Below are 19,161 nucleotides of genomic sequence, written 5' to 3'. Positions count from 1 at the left end.
TTTTCTATCTCTGTTATTAGGTCACCCAGACCTCTCCCCCATGATCCATGTCAGAATGTTAGATTATTGTACAGTTTGGGAAAAATGTTCCCTACATTTTCATGGCCATACAATCTTGGCCCCTTGCCCTTCTAGCGTGGGCTACCCCATAGAGGTCTCTGATTTAATCAGCTAAAATTCAAGCCATGGTTTGGCCCGTTGGCACCACCCAGTTTGACAAACTTCAACAGAAGAACCGAATTAAAAAATGTTGGCCCACAAGCTGAATCCAATTGGCCTGAACACAACTGGTAGAGCAGATCTCTATATCCACTTTGTTTTTGAGTGTAACATACACTTCTAGAAAATCTAGAAGTGTATGACTACATTACTCAGCCAGCAGGTTGATAAGGCAAAGCAAAGTCAACACTGCTTATTTTCTGCACCAAAAAGTAAACATTTTAGCATTCAACTGCACAAATGTTTTCCCACCTTGATGGATAACAAAACTTTGAAGGTGCCAAAGAGCAGGTCATCAACTCTTCAGTTAACCCCAAGTTTCTCACAAGCCTGCGCTTTAACCAAACTGACAGGTTTACTTTAAAGTTTTTTTTTTCAAATAAAGATTTTATTCTTCCCTGCTCTGTACAACAATACTACACAGAAATGTCCCTTTACCTCCCCCTCATGGCAGTGTTCCACCCAGAGCGGTCCACTTCGGTAGCTAAATGCCAAGGAGGCACCCATGCACGTGTGCTATTGAGTTGGGCTATGTGTGTCCATAGACACACACACAGCGCCAGTAAGCCACATTCCTGCTGCCTGCTCACAGAATTTTGACTGAAAGCAGCAGAAAGCTATGGCCCTGAGGCTCTCTAGGTCTCCTGTGAGAGGAGGAAGCGAGGGGCGTGAGGCTGCAGTGGAGACAGTGCTGAAGCAGTGACAGGAGTCTGGTAAGTGTTTAAGGATGGAGGTGAGCAGGACAAATTGTGGGGCTTTTTTAGCTTAATGCAGAGAATGCATTAATGTTAAAAAAAAATAAAAAAAATAATCCACATTAGAACCACTTTAAGTACCTGTAGCATATCTTGCAAATTATTTCTTTATAACGTGTCTACACTTAATGTAACCAGTAATGGGCATGCTAGCCACTAATTTCAACATCTTGATGAAAGTGTGTAGAGTTTTGTGGAGTCTGGAGAGTATCTAGGTGCCTAAATATTTAAATCAAATTCTTTCTGAGATTATGGTCAGCACTAAGATATATTTTCAGATCCAAAAAAATAAAAAATAAAAAGATGCACAGCCATTTAATTCTGATCGAAGAAATTGGGTTGTCCGATCATTTGTTTCTGACCTAATTAAGAGGGATGTACTGGTATTTTTTCAGATATAAGGAAAAGGGATGCACTAGTATTTTTTCAGATATAAGGAATAGGGATGTACTGTTTTTTTTAAATGTGCGAACTGGGCATGTGCTGGTATTTTTTCAGATCTATGAACTGGAGATGTACTGGTATTTTTTCAGATCTATGAAGTGGAGATGTACTGGTATTTTTTCAGATCTGTGAACTGGGGATGTACTGGTGTTTTTTTTAAAGGTCTATGAACTGGGAATATACTAGTATTTTTAGTATTTTTCCAGATCTATGAACTAGAAAAGCATTGGTATTTTTTTTTTTTGAACCTCTGAAAATATTCTTCCTGTCCTTTGTCAGCAAAGTTCGTTTTTTTTGATCTTTAGGAGCATGGAAGATGGACTAGGCAGATATTGAAGGAAAACATACCAATTTTATGATCTAAAAACTTCAACTGAAAAATGAAATCAATGAGCATGTGGCCTACCTAAGCAAATTGCATGAAATTAACAAAGTTGAGACTCCAAAAAAAAAAAAGATTTGTATAGAGTGTAGAAGGGTTAGAATTTATCAGGTTTTTTTTTTTTTTATTGCAGCTGAGGAAATTTCCTGACGGAGGCTGAAACTCTTCTCTGTCCCTACACAAACCAAAAAAAAAAAACATTTGCTGGAGTTAAATGTAGTATACTTCTCATGTTCCTTTGCACTCAACTGTCTGCTTTGCATTTATAGAAAAAGCCCAAGTAAACTCTGAAACACTGTGAACAGATTCAAAGTGTAAAAAAAAACGTGTGATCACAGCCTTACCATTTCTTAGGTTGGTAAAGCAGCCACATCCATAGTGAAATAACCCAGTCGTTGTGCTACAAGCAGGGTTTCCCAACCAGGGGCTTCTCCAGAGGTTGCTAGGGGTTCCTTGATCAATAATAAGCAATCCCTGCCTCTCGGGTAAAGTTCCCATGGACACCACTGATTTTTTTAGCCATCTGTACGGGGGAATATCTTCCCAATGTTAGCCAGTGTAAGCATTCTTCCCACTGACCATCTGTAAGGGAGAATATCTTCCCAATGTTAGCCATCACGAGTTGTAGATATAGTAAATTTTAGCAGGGGTTCGCTGCAACTGGAAAGTTATTTCAAGGGTTTCTCTGTGTTGAAAAGGTTTAGAAAGGCTTTGCTACAGAGAAGTTACTCTGTGTGGAAGTAGTGACCTCACTGGATAGAGCTAGAGCTCTTCAAATCAGCAGGGAGTATGAGCTTTGCCGAAGAGAGGGCTCTCGCTGTGATGAACAGGACACATGCCAGACATCTGGAGAGAGGTTACCAGCTAAATGAACGATGAGACTGTGATCACTTACTACTACTACTGCACCTGAAATCTGTTTACAGCATTTTACAATATGGTTCAAATTGGGCTTTGATAAACTCCTCCTAATATCCTTCATAACATACAAGGGTACAGTATTTTCTACATATTGCCGTCTGGGTAAATCTTTATTTAGCCAAGCTGTACCGTGCCCCAGAGCAGCTGCGCGGTCTGTTATGGCTTTGTTACAAACCTGGGGTTGGCATGTCAGAAGGTAATATCACAATGCTTATTGAACTGAATACTGGTTAGATAGTTTTCACTTCTGCAAGCTGATAGCAGGTCAAACCAATGGTGGACCAATGCAGAGGACCACCAAGAGCTCTCTTATATTTGTAGTTTAATCTTAGTGTCATGGAAAGCCCGTTGCATTAAAGTTTCGGGAAGTGGGGTGTAGCAGCTTGAGGTTCAGAAAAAGCACAATTATGGGTTTAAGTAACTGCAATATTAGGGCCCTTTAATTTGCTCTCCTGGGCCTGTTAAACCAGAGAAAGTCCAAAAAAAAAAGTCGACTTTCCTATAAGGAAACATTCAGAACACTCCAAATAAATAGAATTTTGAGGCCATGGCCTATTGTTTTATTTTCTTCTACTTGGTAGGTCAGCAGCTAGAGCTAGCAACTTTATAAATTATGATTGTTCAAACACCTGCCACCCTCAATTTAAGTAGCCTTCTCACTAAACGGTCAAAAACTGAAAGAAGACATCCCTGTAATGAGGTTAGAACTTTAACTTTCCAGTGGCATGTTGAAACACAGCTGTGATGCTCTTCCCTGGCCACCACATGTATTTGACCCTTTGGGTGGGTCAAATACCTGCACCCCTCACAGCACAAAGAGGTTCTTCCTGTCAATTCATACGTTGTGATGTAAGAGCCAGTGGGAGGAACCACAGTATGCAGCAAGGGAGCAGATATAGGTCACTATCTGGCGTGTGGAACTTCTGCAGGAGCCAGGGAGCATTTATGTACTCGGGAAAGGCCAATAAATAGCCTCTTCTTTTAAAGGTATTCCAATCTTGAAGAAATGCTGGAACTTTGATAAAATTCCACAAGCAGAAAGCCTTTATTACCTAGAATAAATCCACATAGCAGGCCAACGTGTTTCGGCCGTTAGTCATGGCCACGACTAAGGCCCAACGTTTTAAACGCGTTGGACCTCTGTGAAGACTTTATGCGCTGCTAATAAAGTCTATCTGCTTGTGGATTTTACTGATTTTGGATTACGGATTTTAGTGCCAGTAATTCTTCAAGATTCAGATTCTGCAGGGCTCACATCGGCGGATAGCTTGAGCACTGGTAAACACATTGAACGTAATTAAGGAGTGGAGGTTATAATGCTGTGTGGCTTGTTTTCAGTCTTTTACAGGTATGCAGTCTTTCATTTTTTCTTCGAAAAAACAGGGTCACCTTACATCTTTACTAGTTAAACACTCATAAATCTGGAATTTTCCATCTGTGAAATATCACAGTCTAGTAATTCAGCAATGGCAGTGATCTTTATAGCTTTATTCCATGCTGCCCTACAGAAAATTTGTCATGGGAGGAGGTCTGAGTAATAGCTGCCAGTGGTGAACACAAGGCTGCAGGCGACAATACAAAAGGTATAATTAGTGTGCAATTCACCTTAAACCTCATTCTAGCTTAATTTATTTAACATCAGCATCAAATATAACACACAGTGATAGTTTTGGCACTTTTGTATTGTTTGAAAACAAGGCGGTCTATGCAAAAATTCCCTTTTAAACAAGTCTGTGAAATTTCAAGCGCTAATCTTCTACATTTCAGCTGCGAAAACACCAGATTTTAGCAGACAGCAATAGGGTAGCTCATAGGCAGGAATGTACTTACAGATTTGTTTAAGTTAAAAAGTGACGCCTTAGGCATTTTTTCAATTGGAGAATGCCTAATCACAAAAGGACACAAACCAGTTCTTTATATTTAAGAAAGACATACAGAATAATGAAAAAAAAACAAACAGAAAATCTATTGCCGTAGACACAAGAACAAATAAAAGTGCTTTGTTAGGCAACTGCCAACCTCCAAAAATATATTGGGACACATCATTCGCAAAATTAATACTGTAGTCTGGGCAGCTTCAATTAGAAGGCATTTTTTGGAGAGACAAGAGAAAAGTACTGCCTTACCAGCCAGACCTCTATCAAAGTCCATTGTACGTGGCTCAAACGTGGTTGAGGACTGGTTTAGCATACAAACTTTGGAGCCAATAAGAGTCTGTAACAGAGCAACTTAAGTGCTTATCATGCTGTTCTGCATCTTAGTGTTTTTTACAATATAGAAAACAGGTGTCATAATTTAGAAATAAGGGCTTTTTCTGTTGTGTCCACCCCCATTTGTCAAAGAATTATAAGTTCCAGCGTGTGGCAGGGCTGCTGGGGTTTTAAACTTCCTTGACAAATGGTGGACCACCACCGTAAACCTATGTTTGTTTAGAAGAGCCATTCTCAACCAGGGTTCTGTGGAACCCTAGTGTTTCTCGAGCAGTTGCTAGGGGTTTCTTGAGCTGCAGCTGATTAATCTACCATTTGATGGTGCCTTCATAGGTCCAGGGCCACCACCATTTGGCAAAACCAACTGAGGACACCAATGATCTTTTTAGACATTGTGGCCACCACTGTAATGAGCATTCTTCCCACTGGCCATCAATGTAAAGGACATTGTTCCCACTGACCACCCAAAGGTAAGGGACATTGTTCCCACTGACCACCCAAAGTTAAGGGACATTGTTCCCACTGACCACCCAAAGGTAAGGGACATTGTTCCCACTGACCACCCAAAGGTAAGGGACATTGTTCCCACTGACCACCCAAAGGTAAGGGACATTGTTCCCACTGACCACCCAAAGGTAAGGGACATTGTTCCCACTGACCACCCAAAGGTAAGGGACATTGTTCCCACTGACCACCCAAAGGTAAGGGACATTGTTCCCACTGACCACCAAAGGTAAGGGACATTGTTCCCACTGACCACCAAAAGTAAGGGACATTGTTCCCACTGACCACCAAAAGTAAGGGACATAGTTCCCACTGACCACCAAGGTAAGGGACATTTCTCTCACTGGTCACCAGTGTAAAGGACATTCCTCTCACTGGCCACCAATATAAGGGATGTTCCTCCCACTGGCCACCAATATAAGGGACATTCTTTCACTGGCCACCAATTTAAGGAGCAATGTTCCTACTGACCACCATCATAAGGGGCATTTTTCCCCATTGACCCATCCCTCCCCCCAAAGAATTGGTCTTCACAGGAGTTCCACGAGAACGAAAATGTCAAGGGTCCCTCTGGGGTAAAAAAAAAGGTTGAGAAAGGCTGATCTAGACATTCAGATAAAAATTTGCACAATAATTATTCTGCAAATGCAATGGATGCTGGTAGGAACTGGCAACTGATTTAAATAATACAGGATTAAGATTAACATTTTTGAATTCTCAGGCTAAGGCAGTTTGCCAACTGAAGCATCTTACCCCGTATTTCACATACTTAGTCGTGTCTCCATACATTGCTTCAACGCTCCCTACGTTCGAGAAAGTCTTTAAAAAAATACACTTAAAAGGTGCTTAAGGAAAGAGAAGCATAAGGTGGGGGCTGGAAGCACTTGTAAAATTGGAATGCCTGAATGGAGTCAAATGTTCTAGACCCAGGGAAGGGAAGGAATATGGCTAGAATTAATACTGAGAATAGCGGACGTGAATATGGGCACTATGCCATCTTCACAGGACGAGACCCTACCAGCTAACTTTACGGACAAGAGACTGCAGTTATACTGATATAGGAACACACATTAAGGACCGAGGAAAAAGATTGCTAAGGTGCTACGTCTAAAATCTAAGAAACTTTCGATTTTGACCCTTCCCCGCTGCAGTTGGGGGTCTCAGTCATCGTCCAGAGCCTCTGTCTTGATCTCTCCCGTCCCCTGCCGGGCCAGCGCCAGGATGGTGTGGTTGACTGCAGCCATTTCGACAGCTAAGGAGATGGGGTCTTGGTGGTCGCTGTGACTGGTGCTGTCATCCTAAGTATGTAAAAGGAAATGAGAAAAGCTAGGTAAATAAAGGGACACTAAGAAATGTTGCCCACTTGACAACAGATACGACCAGCTTTTTTTTTTTCAACCCATTTTTTACCTTAATTAGCTGGTGGTCTTGCTAGCTAAACCTCTATGATTGGCAGTATCATCATCTTCTGAAATGAGCCAAACAACATTCATCATCCAGCCAACTGATTATTGTAAGCACCCCCTTGTCAGTGGTAATTAGTTTGTCTCAACACTAACTGCTACATTTGCAGGAGAGCTTGTTCTGTTGAAAAACAGACTTACTGGCTGGATCACCAGATGAAAATTAAGGAAAAAAAAAAGTCTAAAAAATAACACGAATGCGGCCATCACATCTAAGAATTGGTAAGCTGCAATATAATAAAGGTTTGCCTTTGGGTTTAATACCACTTTAAGTAAACCTGAGCAGATCTTAAAAAGAAAGGACATTTCCCATACTGTCCTGCACATCACACAGAAAACAAATGAAGAGTCTCTAGGCAGACAGACCAGCTTATAGTACAAAAGCAGAGAGGCTCACCTGTTCAGAGTAATCATTGCCATCCACGTCATCACTGTTCGAATGCCCTCCTGGACTTTGGACATCGATCCCATGACTCTCCAGGATTGCTGCTTCTTCGAAAAAAGCAAATATGGCCCTAAATTATCTGCACTGGTAATAAAAACCATCAAGAGCAACATTTTTTAAATAGCTGCACAGCAAGACAAAGGATACAAACTTGGCTTCACCTGACAGTGGCTGGGACATAATACAGATTACGAATACAAAGTGCAGCCACCACGCCCTCAACCTGACCATTGGGCACCCAGTGAGTTGTACCTTAACCTCCCGTGGGCATGTATCTACACTCTAAAGCAGCCATTCTCAATCAGGGTTCCATGAACTATAAGGCTCTTTCCAGAAGTTGCTAGGGGTTCCTTTTAGTTGTAACTTATTGACCTCCCAGCTGATGGTGCCTGCATAGCGCCAGGACCAACGCCACTTGGCGGAGCCTATGGCATGACATCACTGTTATGGGAGGCATTCTGACCCCCCATGGTAAGGCGGACATTCTTGTCACCCGCCAACAAAATAAGGGGCATTCTTCCCACTGTCTGCCAATTAATGTTTTTTTTTTAGCAAGGGTTGCCTGAGGCCTGGAAAAATCCTTATACATAACCACTATGGCAGTACTATAGAAAGGATGAGAGTGGGTTTACATCCACCACTTGCCGACCAGCCACCGCAGTTTCACTGCGGCAGAATGCCACGGCTAGGTGAAACAACGTTATGTAACGTTGTTTGCCCCTGCGGCCACTAGGGACACACACCCGCTGCTTGCCCCCGGAGCCGATGCTAGTTCCCGGCAGTCACAATGACTGTCGGGCTCCCGCGATCTGTGTGTGTAAACACACAGATCCCGGGTCTCTGAGGGAGAAGAGACTGATCGTCTGTTCATACAAAGTATGATCGATAGCAATCTATCGTCTCCCCTAGACAGTCCCATCCCCCGTTCAGTTAGAACACAGAGAATGGAACACAGTTAAACCCTTGATCGCTCCCTAGTGTTAACCCCTTCCCTGCCAGTGACATTTTTACAGTAATCAGTGCATGTTTTTTTTGCACTGACCGCTGTATTAATGCCAGTGGTCCCAAAAATGTTTCAAAAGTGTCTGATGTGTCTGTCATAATGTCGTAGTCACGATAAAAAAAAAATCGCAGATCGTCGCTATTACTAGTAAAAAAAAAAATAATAATAAAAATGCTATAAATCTATCCTCTATTTTGTAGATCCTATAAATTTTGCGCAAACCAATCAATATACGCTTATTGCGATTTTTTTTTACCAAAAATATGTAGAAGAATACATATCGGCCTAAACTGAAAAAAAAAAAAAAAAGAATAATGGGGATATTTATTATAGCAAAAATGACAAACCATTGGGGGTTATTTACGAATGGCAAACCCACTTTGCACTGCAAATGCACTTGAACGTGAATTGAAAGTGCACTTGGAAGTGCAGTCGCTCTAAATCTAAAGGGTAGATCTGAAATGAGTGGAAGCTCTGCTGATTTTATCATCCAATCATGTGCAAGCTAAAATGCTGTTTTTTTTATTTTCCTTGCATGTCCCCCTCGGATCTACAGCGACTTTACTTTCAAGTGCACTTGCAGTGCAAAGTGGATTTGCCTTTGTGTTTTTTTTTCAAAATTGTCGCTTTTTTTTATTATAGCGCAAAAAATAAAAACCGCAGAGATGATTGAATACCACCAAAAGAAAGCTCTATTTGTGGGGGGAAAAAAAGTGCATCAATTTTATTTGGATACAGCGTTGCACAACTGTGCAATTGCTAGTTAAAGCAACACAGTGCCGAATCTCGAAAACAAAAAAAGGCCTGGGCATTCAGCAGGCAAATCTTTCAGGGCTGAAGCGGTTAAGGACTTCTCTGATGTAAAAAAAAGGTTGAGAAAGGCTGCTATAGAGTACTACTGCAGAAGAGCACAGAGCTATGCTCTCTATTTGAAGATAATTACAATAGTGTACAGCCCTGATGCTTCAAAGTATGTGGACAGGAGAGGACCATGTACCATAATTGGTGGAGCTGCTCGAAAATCAAGCAATTCTGGAACAGAGCATTCACTCTTATCTACTCTGACGTCTGTCAACCTTACTAACAATGTTAAAACAGCACTCTAACTTTCTGGCGGATAACATCGCTAGGCACGCTTAAACTCTAAACCTTTATATTTAACTCGCCGCAAAGATGTCCATCACAAAAGCCTGGAAAACTCCTGTGGTGAACATTGCCATGACCAAACTCAAGCTATCCTAGATAAATGTTACATGAAAAACTAGCTAATTATATGTGATGGGCATGCCAGATGTGGAATAATCTGGAACCCCTGGATTAGATATGGTACTTTATAACCACATGATCTGAAGGCCTATATGAGGAGTTGGGTGTTGAGTAAGCAGAGCACCTTTCCCCTCTCTGACTTGTTCCTCCGTTCTCACATCATACATCTTGACCTTTCTTTCCACCCCCTCCATTTCTCTTTTATTTTACTTTTCCTAGCTTTTGTTATAAGCTTTATATGCATAAATAAAATGGGATGCTGATCTTTTATACTTCATGATCAGCACACAATTTATGCTGAACTAGGTCTACTTTTTATGACTATTGGAAACTTGCCAAATGTGTTCCGTTATGATGGTCACTTCCTCACTTCACTTATTGCCAATCTGTTCGGGAGTGAATGAGTCTCTGATAGCGCGCCTCATTTGGATTTAGCTTGTTCCTGGTCAGACAGCATATATGAGATGGCCCCAGGAGTCTAAGCCCTTGTACACACGGTCGGAAATTTCCGACGGAATGTGTCCTATCGGACCATTTTGTCGGATAATCCGACTGTGTGTGGTCTCCATCGGACTGTTTCCGTCGGAGTATCTGACGGACTAAGTTTTCCAACTTGTCCGTAAAATTTGCAGACAAAATGCTCCGATCGGACATACTCCGATCATGTGTAGCCTACTCCGACGGACAAAGTGCCAAGCATGCTCAGATCAAATTCCTAGACCAAAGCTATTGGCTACTAGACTGAACGTAGTCCCGTCGTAACGAAATAACGTCATCACGTTATGTACAATCTGATTTTCCGACAACTTTGTCCGACCGTGTGTATGCAACAGTTTCGGCCAAAATCCGTCGGATTTGGTTGTCAAAATGTCCGACCGTGTGTACAAGGGCTTAGGCAGTGTTTTTCACTACAGTATACAGAGTGGAGGAAGAGAGCACAGCCTGCACCTCCTCCCGGCTCTCTAATTCTGTCATTATCTATACTCCTGTTGGCAATCCAGAGTGCTGTGTGAGCTGCCCGACCTGTCCTTCGCAACTTTTGGCTTCATTGGTTGGCAGGCCACGGGCGGGCGGCCCATACAGCATTTTGGGTTGTCGACAGGAGTATAGATAGCGACAGAGAGGCGAAAGCCAAGAGAAGGTGCGGACTGTGCTCTTTTACCTCTCTGTATACTGGAGTTAACACAGAGTGAGTTATTAATCCTTTTGCCGCAGGGACCCGAGGGCATTTTGTGGCACCCCGATTGAGAAATGCTGGTTTAGACATTCGTTTGTACAACCGCTTTCCATTTTACTAGAAATGGATTACAACAGAAACATGGGCGTAATTCCGCACGCAAAAGTGCAAAGGAGTGAATCTTCATGTTAGGCTGCATGGTCAGGTGACCAAGGCCATTAAAAACTCAATTCCCTTTGCCACTTACTATCAACGCAGGACAAACAAGGGAGTGTGCAATATACAGGCAATTAAGAAACTGAATGGAACTCTTTAAAAATAAATTCAAAATAACAAAAAAAAGGCCAATTATCCCTTTAACTGAAAAAAAATAAAATAAAAAATTCACAATATCACTAGTTTCCAAACTGACAGACACAATGCCAAATCTACTAAATTATGCTAATGTGTGGCTAAATTCGTTACTGGCTTCACTAACGATTATTCTGATGCATATGTATTGTCTAATTACATATGCGCACAAGAACAAGTATATCGCATATTCCGGTAACAGCAGCATACAACAAGTAATGCATGTATGTGCTACACATTAGTTTAATACCTGCTCTACAGATTTATCCCCCTTGGCTATCGCTCTCTCTCTCTCTGAGTTAGCATTAAGCTCTTGTTGGCTATCACCAGCAATTAAAATCCTTGTGATCTGTCTCTAGCAAGCATGAAGCAATATTGGACAGTCTCTGAAGGCCATGGCAACAATATAGTAAAATATCAGTATGTCAAGTGAAGGTCTATTTAAGGATCCCAGGTGGTGTTCAAAAATTAGCCACAAGGGCATCTTAAAATGAGACGAGTCATTTGCTACCTGTGGCGCACAAGTGATGCTTGAAGCTGAGAGTGTTGCTTGCATTTCATCAAGATGTCTATTGCCAGGCTGTATTAAATCCCATTTAGCGACGCAGGCAGAGGAGTGTGTGTGATGGCAATATCTCAGAGCAACAATTCAGGGTCAAGCACCGGGCACTGCAAGATCAGCCTGGCGTGTAAACCTGGATGTTATCTAAAAGCCTAAACCACGGGTGCAGAGGTCCTGGATGAGCAAAGCACAGGGACTGACATTGTCTTTTCCCATGTTGCTGGCTTTCAAAACTACAACTCTGCAAAGACTACGTTTAAAGGAAAAGTATACTAAATAAACAAGCTGCCATCGCTGATTTCCTTCCAAACATGGAGGGGGGTATTAACCTTTGCGTAACTTTTACACATAGGGGGTTTTTACGAAAGGCAAATCCATTTTGCGCTACAAGTGCACTTGGAAGTGAAGTTGCTGTAGATCGCTGTAGATCTGAGGGGAAGCACTGAAATGAGGGGAAGCTCTGCCGATTTTATCATCCAATCATGTACAAGCAAAAATGCTGTTTTTTATTTTCCTTGCACGTCCCCCTCAGATCTACAGCGATTGCACTTCCAAGTGCACTTGCAGTGCACATGTAGTGCAAAGGGGATTTGCCTTTGGTAAATAACCCCCATGGTGTTAGTTTCACAGGCACTTGCTTATGGGGAACTAAGTGGGTATTCAGGCAAGTTATGAAAATATCAATATACACCGATCAGTCATACCATTATGACCACTCAATATTTAGTAGGTTCCCCTTTTGCTGAAAACAAAAAACCCTGACCTGCCTATATATATATATATATATATATATATATATATATAGACAGCACTATACCTCTGAATGCGTGCCTTGGTATCTGGCACCAAGTTATCAGTAGCAAATCACTGCCTCTGCCAGCTTGCCTTACCTACCATAGTGCATCCTGCTGCACCAATCAAACCAATCTTGAACCATTTTTGCAGTGTGTCAGGGCACTGTACTGAAAGAGGCCACTGCCATCAGGAAATACCATTTCCATGAAGGGGTGTACTTGGTCAGCAACAATGTTTAGGTAGGTGGCACATGTCAAGTTACATCCACATGAATGGCAGGACCTAAGGTTTCCCAGTAGATTACCCAAAGCATCACGCTGCCTCCACTGGCTTGTCTTCTTCCTATACTGCATCCTGGTGTCATCTCTTCCCCAGGTGACTCACACAAACCTGGCCATCCACTAGATATAAAGAAAACGTGATTCCTCAGAGCAGGCATTTGTGATGCAGGTCTGATGCTCATGTGCCCATTGTAGGTGGTTTTGGCTGTGGTACATGGGTCATCATGGAGACCCTGACCGGCCTGTGACTACATAGCCCCATACACAATATGTGATAGAAAGGTGTGAGAATACACAGTGTATCAGATCATCAACTGTTTCAGCAATTTGAGCTACTTCCATTGGACTGGACTACACAGACCAGCCTTCGCTCCCAGCGTACATAAATGAGCCTTAGCTGCCAATGACCCAGTCAAGAGTTTTCCTTCCTTGGACCAGTTTTGCTTGGCCCTGATCCCTGCAGACTAGGAACATCCCACAAAAGCTGCAGTCTTGGAGTTGCTGACTCAGTCGTCCAGCCATTACAATTTGGCCCTTGTCAAAGTCACTCAGTTTCCCCACCCACATTCAGGTGCCATTGCAATGAGATAATCAATGTTATTCACTTTACCTGTCAGCGGCCATGATGTTATCATGGCTGATCGGTGTATATATATCAATTATACAGCGTTTGCAGCTTCAGGCAAAATGGCTGCATGCACTATGTGGGCCATGGAGACATTTTACTAAGCTTTTGTCTTCAAGAGGGAAAGATAAAACAGACAGGTGTATAAATGGCTTTCCAGCTGATGGTCAGTATGGCTGTGCTCTGGTACATTACCAATATTAGCTCTTCTTTTGATTTCCTTCCGCCTGTTGGCAAACCAATTGTACACTTTCAAGGAGGTAACTCGCTCCAGATCCGATAGTTTCTTGCCTGAAAGGAGAAAAGTGAGCTTAGTGGAGGGAAGAGGGAGGAACAAACAGCTGGGTCTTAGATGTTACTGAAAGTCGATCATTGTATATAAATTACCTGTGAGATCATAGGTTCTCTCCAGCGCTGTTTGCATGCCTAAGGCACTGGAGGAAGCTGCTGCTTGCTGCCCGTGTGTGTTGGTATGGCTATTTTAGTGATATTTAAAGCATGAATATGGCATAACATTTTTAAGATCATGTATTGTTTTTAGAAGCTTGGCTTCCTGCATTTAACCATTAATGAACTTGTTGGACTGGTTCATGAGCTAAGGACAGGAAGTGATGCTACTGTACGTAGAGGGAGGGGAAATAGGATTCGGACACAGCCATGTGCTGGAGACACACAGGACGTTTTTATGGGCTTTGGAGGAGGAGCAGTCTGGAGAGATCCCGAATAAAAGGAAGATGACTCCATCACCATAATGATTTGGGATTCTTGTACTTTCAAAGAGATTCTGGGTGTTACTGTGGGTGGGGCTAAGGAGGTAGACTTTACTTGCAGTCTTAACCACTTGCCGACCAGCGCACGACGATGTACGTCGACAGAATGGCACGGGCAGGCAAATGGGCGTACATGTACGTCCCTTTAAATTTGCCGCCCTGCCATCGGGACCCCCGTGAGTCCGGTCGCGGGACCCGTGGACTCGATTGCCGTGGGCATCCCCGCGATCGTCTCACGGAGCGGCCAAATTAAGAAATGCCGTTGTAAACAGCATTTCTTCATTCTGCCTAGCAACTAGTGACGCTGATCTCTGCTCCATGTGATTGGAGGAGAGATCAGTGTTCACTAAATGAAAGCCCAACCCCCCCACAGTTAGTAACACACCCCTAGGAACACTTAACCCCATACACTGCCACCCACTGGTTAATCCCTTCACTGCCAGTGTCATTTACACAGGAATCACTGCATTTGTATAGCAGTGATTACTGTATAAATGACAATGGTCCCAAAAGTGTGTCAAAAATGTCCGATGGGTCCCCCACAATGTCGCAGTCACAATAAAAAATCGCTGATCTACGCCATTACTAGTAAAAAAAAATAAAATAAAAATGCTATATAACTATCCCTATTTTGTAAACGCTATAACTTTTGCGCAAACCAATCAATAATCGCTTATTGCGATTTTTTTACCAAAAATATGTAGAATACGTATCGGCCTAAACTGAGGGAAAAAAATGTTTTTTTATATATTTTTGGGGGATATTTATTATAACAAAAAGTAAAAAATAATGCGTTTTTTTCAAAATTGTCGCTCTATTTTTGTTTATAGCGCAAAAAATAAAAACCGCAGGGGTGATCAAATACCACCAAAAGAAAGCTCTATTTGTGGGAAAAAAAAGGACTTGAATTTTGTTTGGGAGCCACGTCGCACGACCGCGCAATTGTCAGTTAAATCGACGCAGTGCCGAATCGCAAAAAGTGGTCTGGTCTTTGACCAGCAAATTGGTCCGGTCTGAAAGTGGTTAAAGTATGGTACAGCATGGCTCAAGAGGATGGTATGACTGGGTGGAACTGTATGATAATTGGAATGGATTTAATTCAGGACAGCATCCTTCCCAGTCTCAAGGACCACAGATGGCTGTCTGGACGATATCGCTCTGGATAGCATGTAACATAGCGACACTTACCATCGCATGTCTGGAAGTAGGGCATTCTGTAAAATGAGGAAGTAATATCCATTTTACAAATATGGAAAGGCTAGATGAAAGTGGACTCCAAGGCAAACTTCAGGAGGTTTTTAAAGCGGTAATCAACCCAAAAGCCAACATAATACTGAATTTTACCAATTGTTAGATGTAGTGGCTGCATTTGTTTTCTTTTTTAGGCTCTATTTTCACTTAGTGATCTGGCCAGTAAGCCAGTTTTTCAACAGAACAAGGTGTACTGCAGATGTTGCAGTTAGATGGTTGAGACAAGGGTGCTTACAATGATCAGCTCTTATTCATGTAAAGCCTTTATACCGAAAAGGAACAATACTGTTACTGTAACTGCTTAAAAAGGCGAGATGGAGTCTGGCCTCAATTGATTTGTGTTTTTTAATCTGCTAGTGCATCCAACACTCCCCTCCCTCCAGACTGACAATACTGCTGTCCAAAGGTGCATCCTGTGCTCTTTTCTGCAGAGTGGGGGCACTCTAATATGGGAGTGTGTGTTACTGGCCAGATCACCAGGTGAAAACAGAGGGGAAAATAAGCCTAAAAAAGAAAACAAATGCAGGCACTACATATGATGATTGGTAAGCTGCAATAAATTACATCTTTGATTGTGGGTTTAATACCGCTATAAGAAAGAATTCTTTTAGTTACAAAGTTGGAGTTCTGCGTTAAAGCAAAAAACAATCTCAGGCTGCTATTTGAACTTAAAAAAAAATCAATTAAAAAAAAAAAAAAATCAGAATGGTATTCTAACAGTTACAAAAGATTTTTCAAACACCTGTAAGATTTGGAATGCAAAGTATTGTCTGTTAACCTTGAAAAAGTGTAATCACAGTGAAGATGCCACAGAAACATCTAGTTGCACCTCGCACAGGTCCCTGCCAGAAGCATCTTGGCATCGGGCTGAATTTAAGCTGGCTGGCTTCCTACCAAGAGCTTTAATAGGGGAATGAATTATGGTTTCAACATAAATTATGTAGATCGGTGTGATTTTACATAACGTTTCAAGGTCCTTGGTGAATAATATGAAACTATGACAAACAAAACATCATTTTTGCATGGTTTGTTGAGTGTAAACCTGGTGGTGGGGCAGAAAGCATCTCCTTGGGCCATTTGTAGAAATCTCTACTGGCTCCATTCCAGATTGGATTCAGCAATCCAGGGTTTTAGCTTCTCGTGTTTCACTACCAAATGGAAACTCTACTCAAAGTGTGTATGAATTTATCAGGCTTTAGCAGGCTTGTCATGGAGGGCATACCCTCTGAGGGTTCTTCAGAGTCTAGGAGCCATTGGAATAGACCATGGCCCTGGAACTGCATAGTGCCATGAAGCCAACTGCACTCGATGTACCATGGCCAATGTGAGTGTCAGGATACAGTGTCGTAAGTAAAAATTGCAAGCCAAGCCTGTGATGAAGGATCTGGGTACGTTTCCCAAGGTGTGCTTGAGGGTCACCGATCTGGAAACCGCTAATGTGCCATAAAGGCATTAACCAATCAGATCTTGAAAGAAGTGTCAGTTGGTGGAGGTCTGTTTCTCCAACTGCAGATTCTGATAAACGTATCCTCAAGTTGAATACTTGAGCCTTCCATCTTTTTCTATGCTGAATAAGTCTTTTCTGAAGACAACCTTTGTAATCATCAGTCTTCTGGCTAGCCTACGCAAGGCATAACTAATTTCCCCCAAAAAATGCTTACCAAACACATTCTATTTCACTGCGGCCAAAAAATAAACTTCTGGAATAAAAATCTCTTGCAACCCACAGACAAATACTTTTTTTTTTTTTTGGATAAACAAAATAACGAGACGTGCAAGTGCCATTACCAATGTTTATGTGATGACAATTATTTAAGCATGATTATTGAAATGAGCAATTACAGTCATATGTGAATACTCAATTATAATTCAGTAACGGCCATTTGTAAGAGAAGGTATGTATTGGCTATATTTCTAAATCAATTGAATGGCAACAGGAAAAACATTTTTAAGTCCTTTCTAAGTCATTTCTAAGGGATTTCAAAACTTCTGAACACTATATAAAGAGAGATTTGGACTGTAGAGATCAAAAGATGCAGACATGTCACACTCACCTGGTTTCTGTATAACTGCATTGCACGCATTGGCAATTTCCTCTCGCTTGGCCTCATCGGGATACTGGTTTTCATTAAAATAGCTGGAAAATTCAAGTGTTCATAGTTAGCATTATCTTATCTACATGGGTAGAACAACTACTGCTTCTTGTGTTTATGTTTATCAATAAACTCTAAAAAGACCTTCACCACCACCAGCACCCAATGTCCCCAGTCCAACTATCATTATGGACTATGCCTGCTATAGTACAGTGTCTATGAATGGAACAGGAGAGCCGACATAGTCAGCACTTATAATGAGTGCATATGACAGGTCCATCGGCTATATTAACCCCTGTTGTACCAGAAGACTATGGCTGTGGAGGTAGGTGGGGATGAGAGGACTAAAGATTTAATCTAAAGCATCAGGCACATGGGACACATTGCATTGAATGCAGGTAAAGTCCCTTGTGATTATTTTTTATAGGCATGTGTAGCAGGCCCAGAGTCAATAAATAGTCAAGAATATTCATAAGCAATCCATTAACAAATGCTCTCAATCCCGACCACCAGGCTCAACACAATCCCGACCACCAGGCTCAACACAATCCCGACCACCAGGCTCTACACAATTCCGACCACCAGGCTCTACACAATTCCGACCACCAGGCTCAACACAATTCCGACCACCAGGCTCAACACAATTCCGACCACCAGGCTCAACACAATCCCGACCACCAGGCTCAACACAATTCCGACCACCAGGCTCAACACAATCCCGACCACCAGGCTCTACACAATTCCGACCACCAGGCTTAACACAATTCCGTCCACCAGGCTCAACACAATTCCGACCACCAGGCTCAACACAATTCCGACCACCAGGCTCAACACAATTCCGACCACCAGGCTCAACACAATTCCGTCCACCAGGCTCAACACAATTCCGTCCACCAGGCTCAACACAATTCCGTCCACCAGGCTCAACACAATTCCGTCCACCAGGCTCAACACAATTCCGTCCACCAGGCTCAACACAATTCCGTGCACCAGGCTCAACACAATTCCGTGCACCAGGCTCAACACAATTCCGTGCACCAGGCTCAACAGTCATGCTACCTGATTTATCTTCTATGTCAGGGGTCTCCAAACGAGGAATACGTATATTTTACAAAAATTCAGAGGCATAGAAAAATAAATTTTTAAAAAAGAATGAAAACATTTTTTTAATCAGTAAGATATGATTTAGAACAAAAAAAGAGAAAGAACTTTAGTAAGAGTCTCCACTTACACCAGGGTCCCTATCGAAAACCCCCTTACATCAGAGTTTCTATTAGAGTTCCCTAATACACAAGGCCCCCCATTAAAGTCTCCCTTATATCAGGGCCCCCATTAAAGTACCCACTTACACCAGGGTCCTCATCAGAGCCCCTCTTAGATCAGAATCTCTTTTAGAGTTCCCATATACATTAGGGTCCCCAATAGAGTCTCCCTTACATCAGGGTCCCCATAAGGGTCTCCCTTACATCAGGGTCCCCATAAGGGTCTCCCTTACATCAGGGTCCCCATAAGAGTCTCCCTTACATCAGGGTCCCCATAAGAGTCTCCCTTACATCAGGGTCGCCATAAGAGTCTCCCTTACATCAGAGTCGCCATAAGAGTCTCCCTTACATCAGGGTCGCCATAAGAGTCTCCCTTACATCA

General features: G+C 42.3%; 1 protein-coding gene across 7 annotated transcripts in view; it reads right to left on the bottom strand.

The window, feature by feature from the left end:
• Positions 1 to 4,327: 4,327 nt before the first annotated feature.
• The window catches only part of HMBOX1 (homeobox containing 1), a 178,836-nt gene continuing 164,002 nt past the window's right edge, over positions 4,328 to 19,161 (bottom strand). Inside the window, exons 7-11 of one of the 7 annotated variants that reach the window (XM_077489263.1) lie at positions 17,479 to 17,561; positions 13,599 to 13,694; positions 7,296 to 7,390; positions 6,846 to 6,903; positions 6,604 to 6,733 (exon numbers count right to left, since the gene is read on the bottom strand). In XM_077489263.1, the coding sequence (XP_077345389.1) occupies positions 6,871 to 6,903; positions 7,296 to 7,390; positions 13,599 to 13,694; positions 17,479 to 17,561 (307 nt within the window). In that variant the 3' untranslated portion in view covers positions 6,604 to 6,733; positions 6,846 to 6,870. Of the gene's footprint in view, positions 6,740 to 6,845; positions 6,904 to 7,295; positions 7,391 to 13,598; positions 13,695 to 17,478; positions 17,562 to 19,161 lie in introns of all 7 variants that reach the window. The other 6 variants (XM_077489264.1, XM_077489265.1, XM_077489260.1 and 3 more) reach the window with 6 other exon arrangements.

Source organism: Lithobates pipiens, unplaced genomic scaffold (assembly GCF_037356315.1).
Source record: "Lithobates pipiens isolate NorthernLeopardFrog02 unplaced genomic scaffold, aLitPip1_a1.2 Scaffold_18, whole genome shotgun sequence".
NCBI classification, from domain to species: Eukaryota; Metazoa; Chordata; class Amphibia; order Anura; family Ranidae; genus Lithobates; species Lithobates pipiens.
Note: the sequence above shows the minus strand (reverse complement) of the source record. Positions and strands in the feature narration are given on the sequence as shown.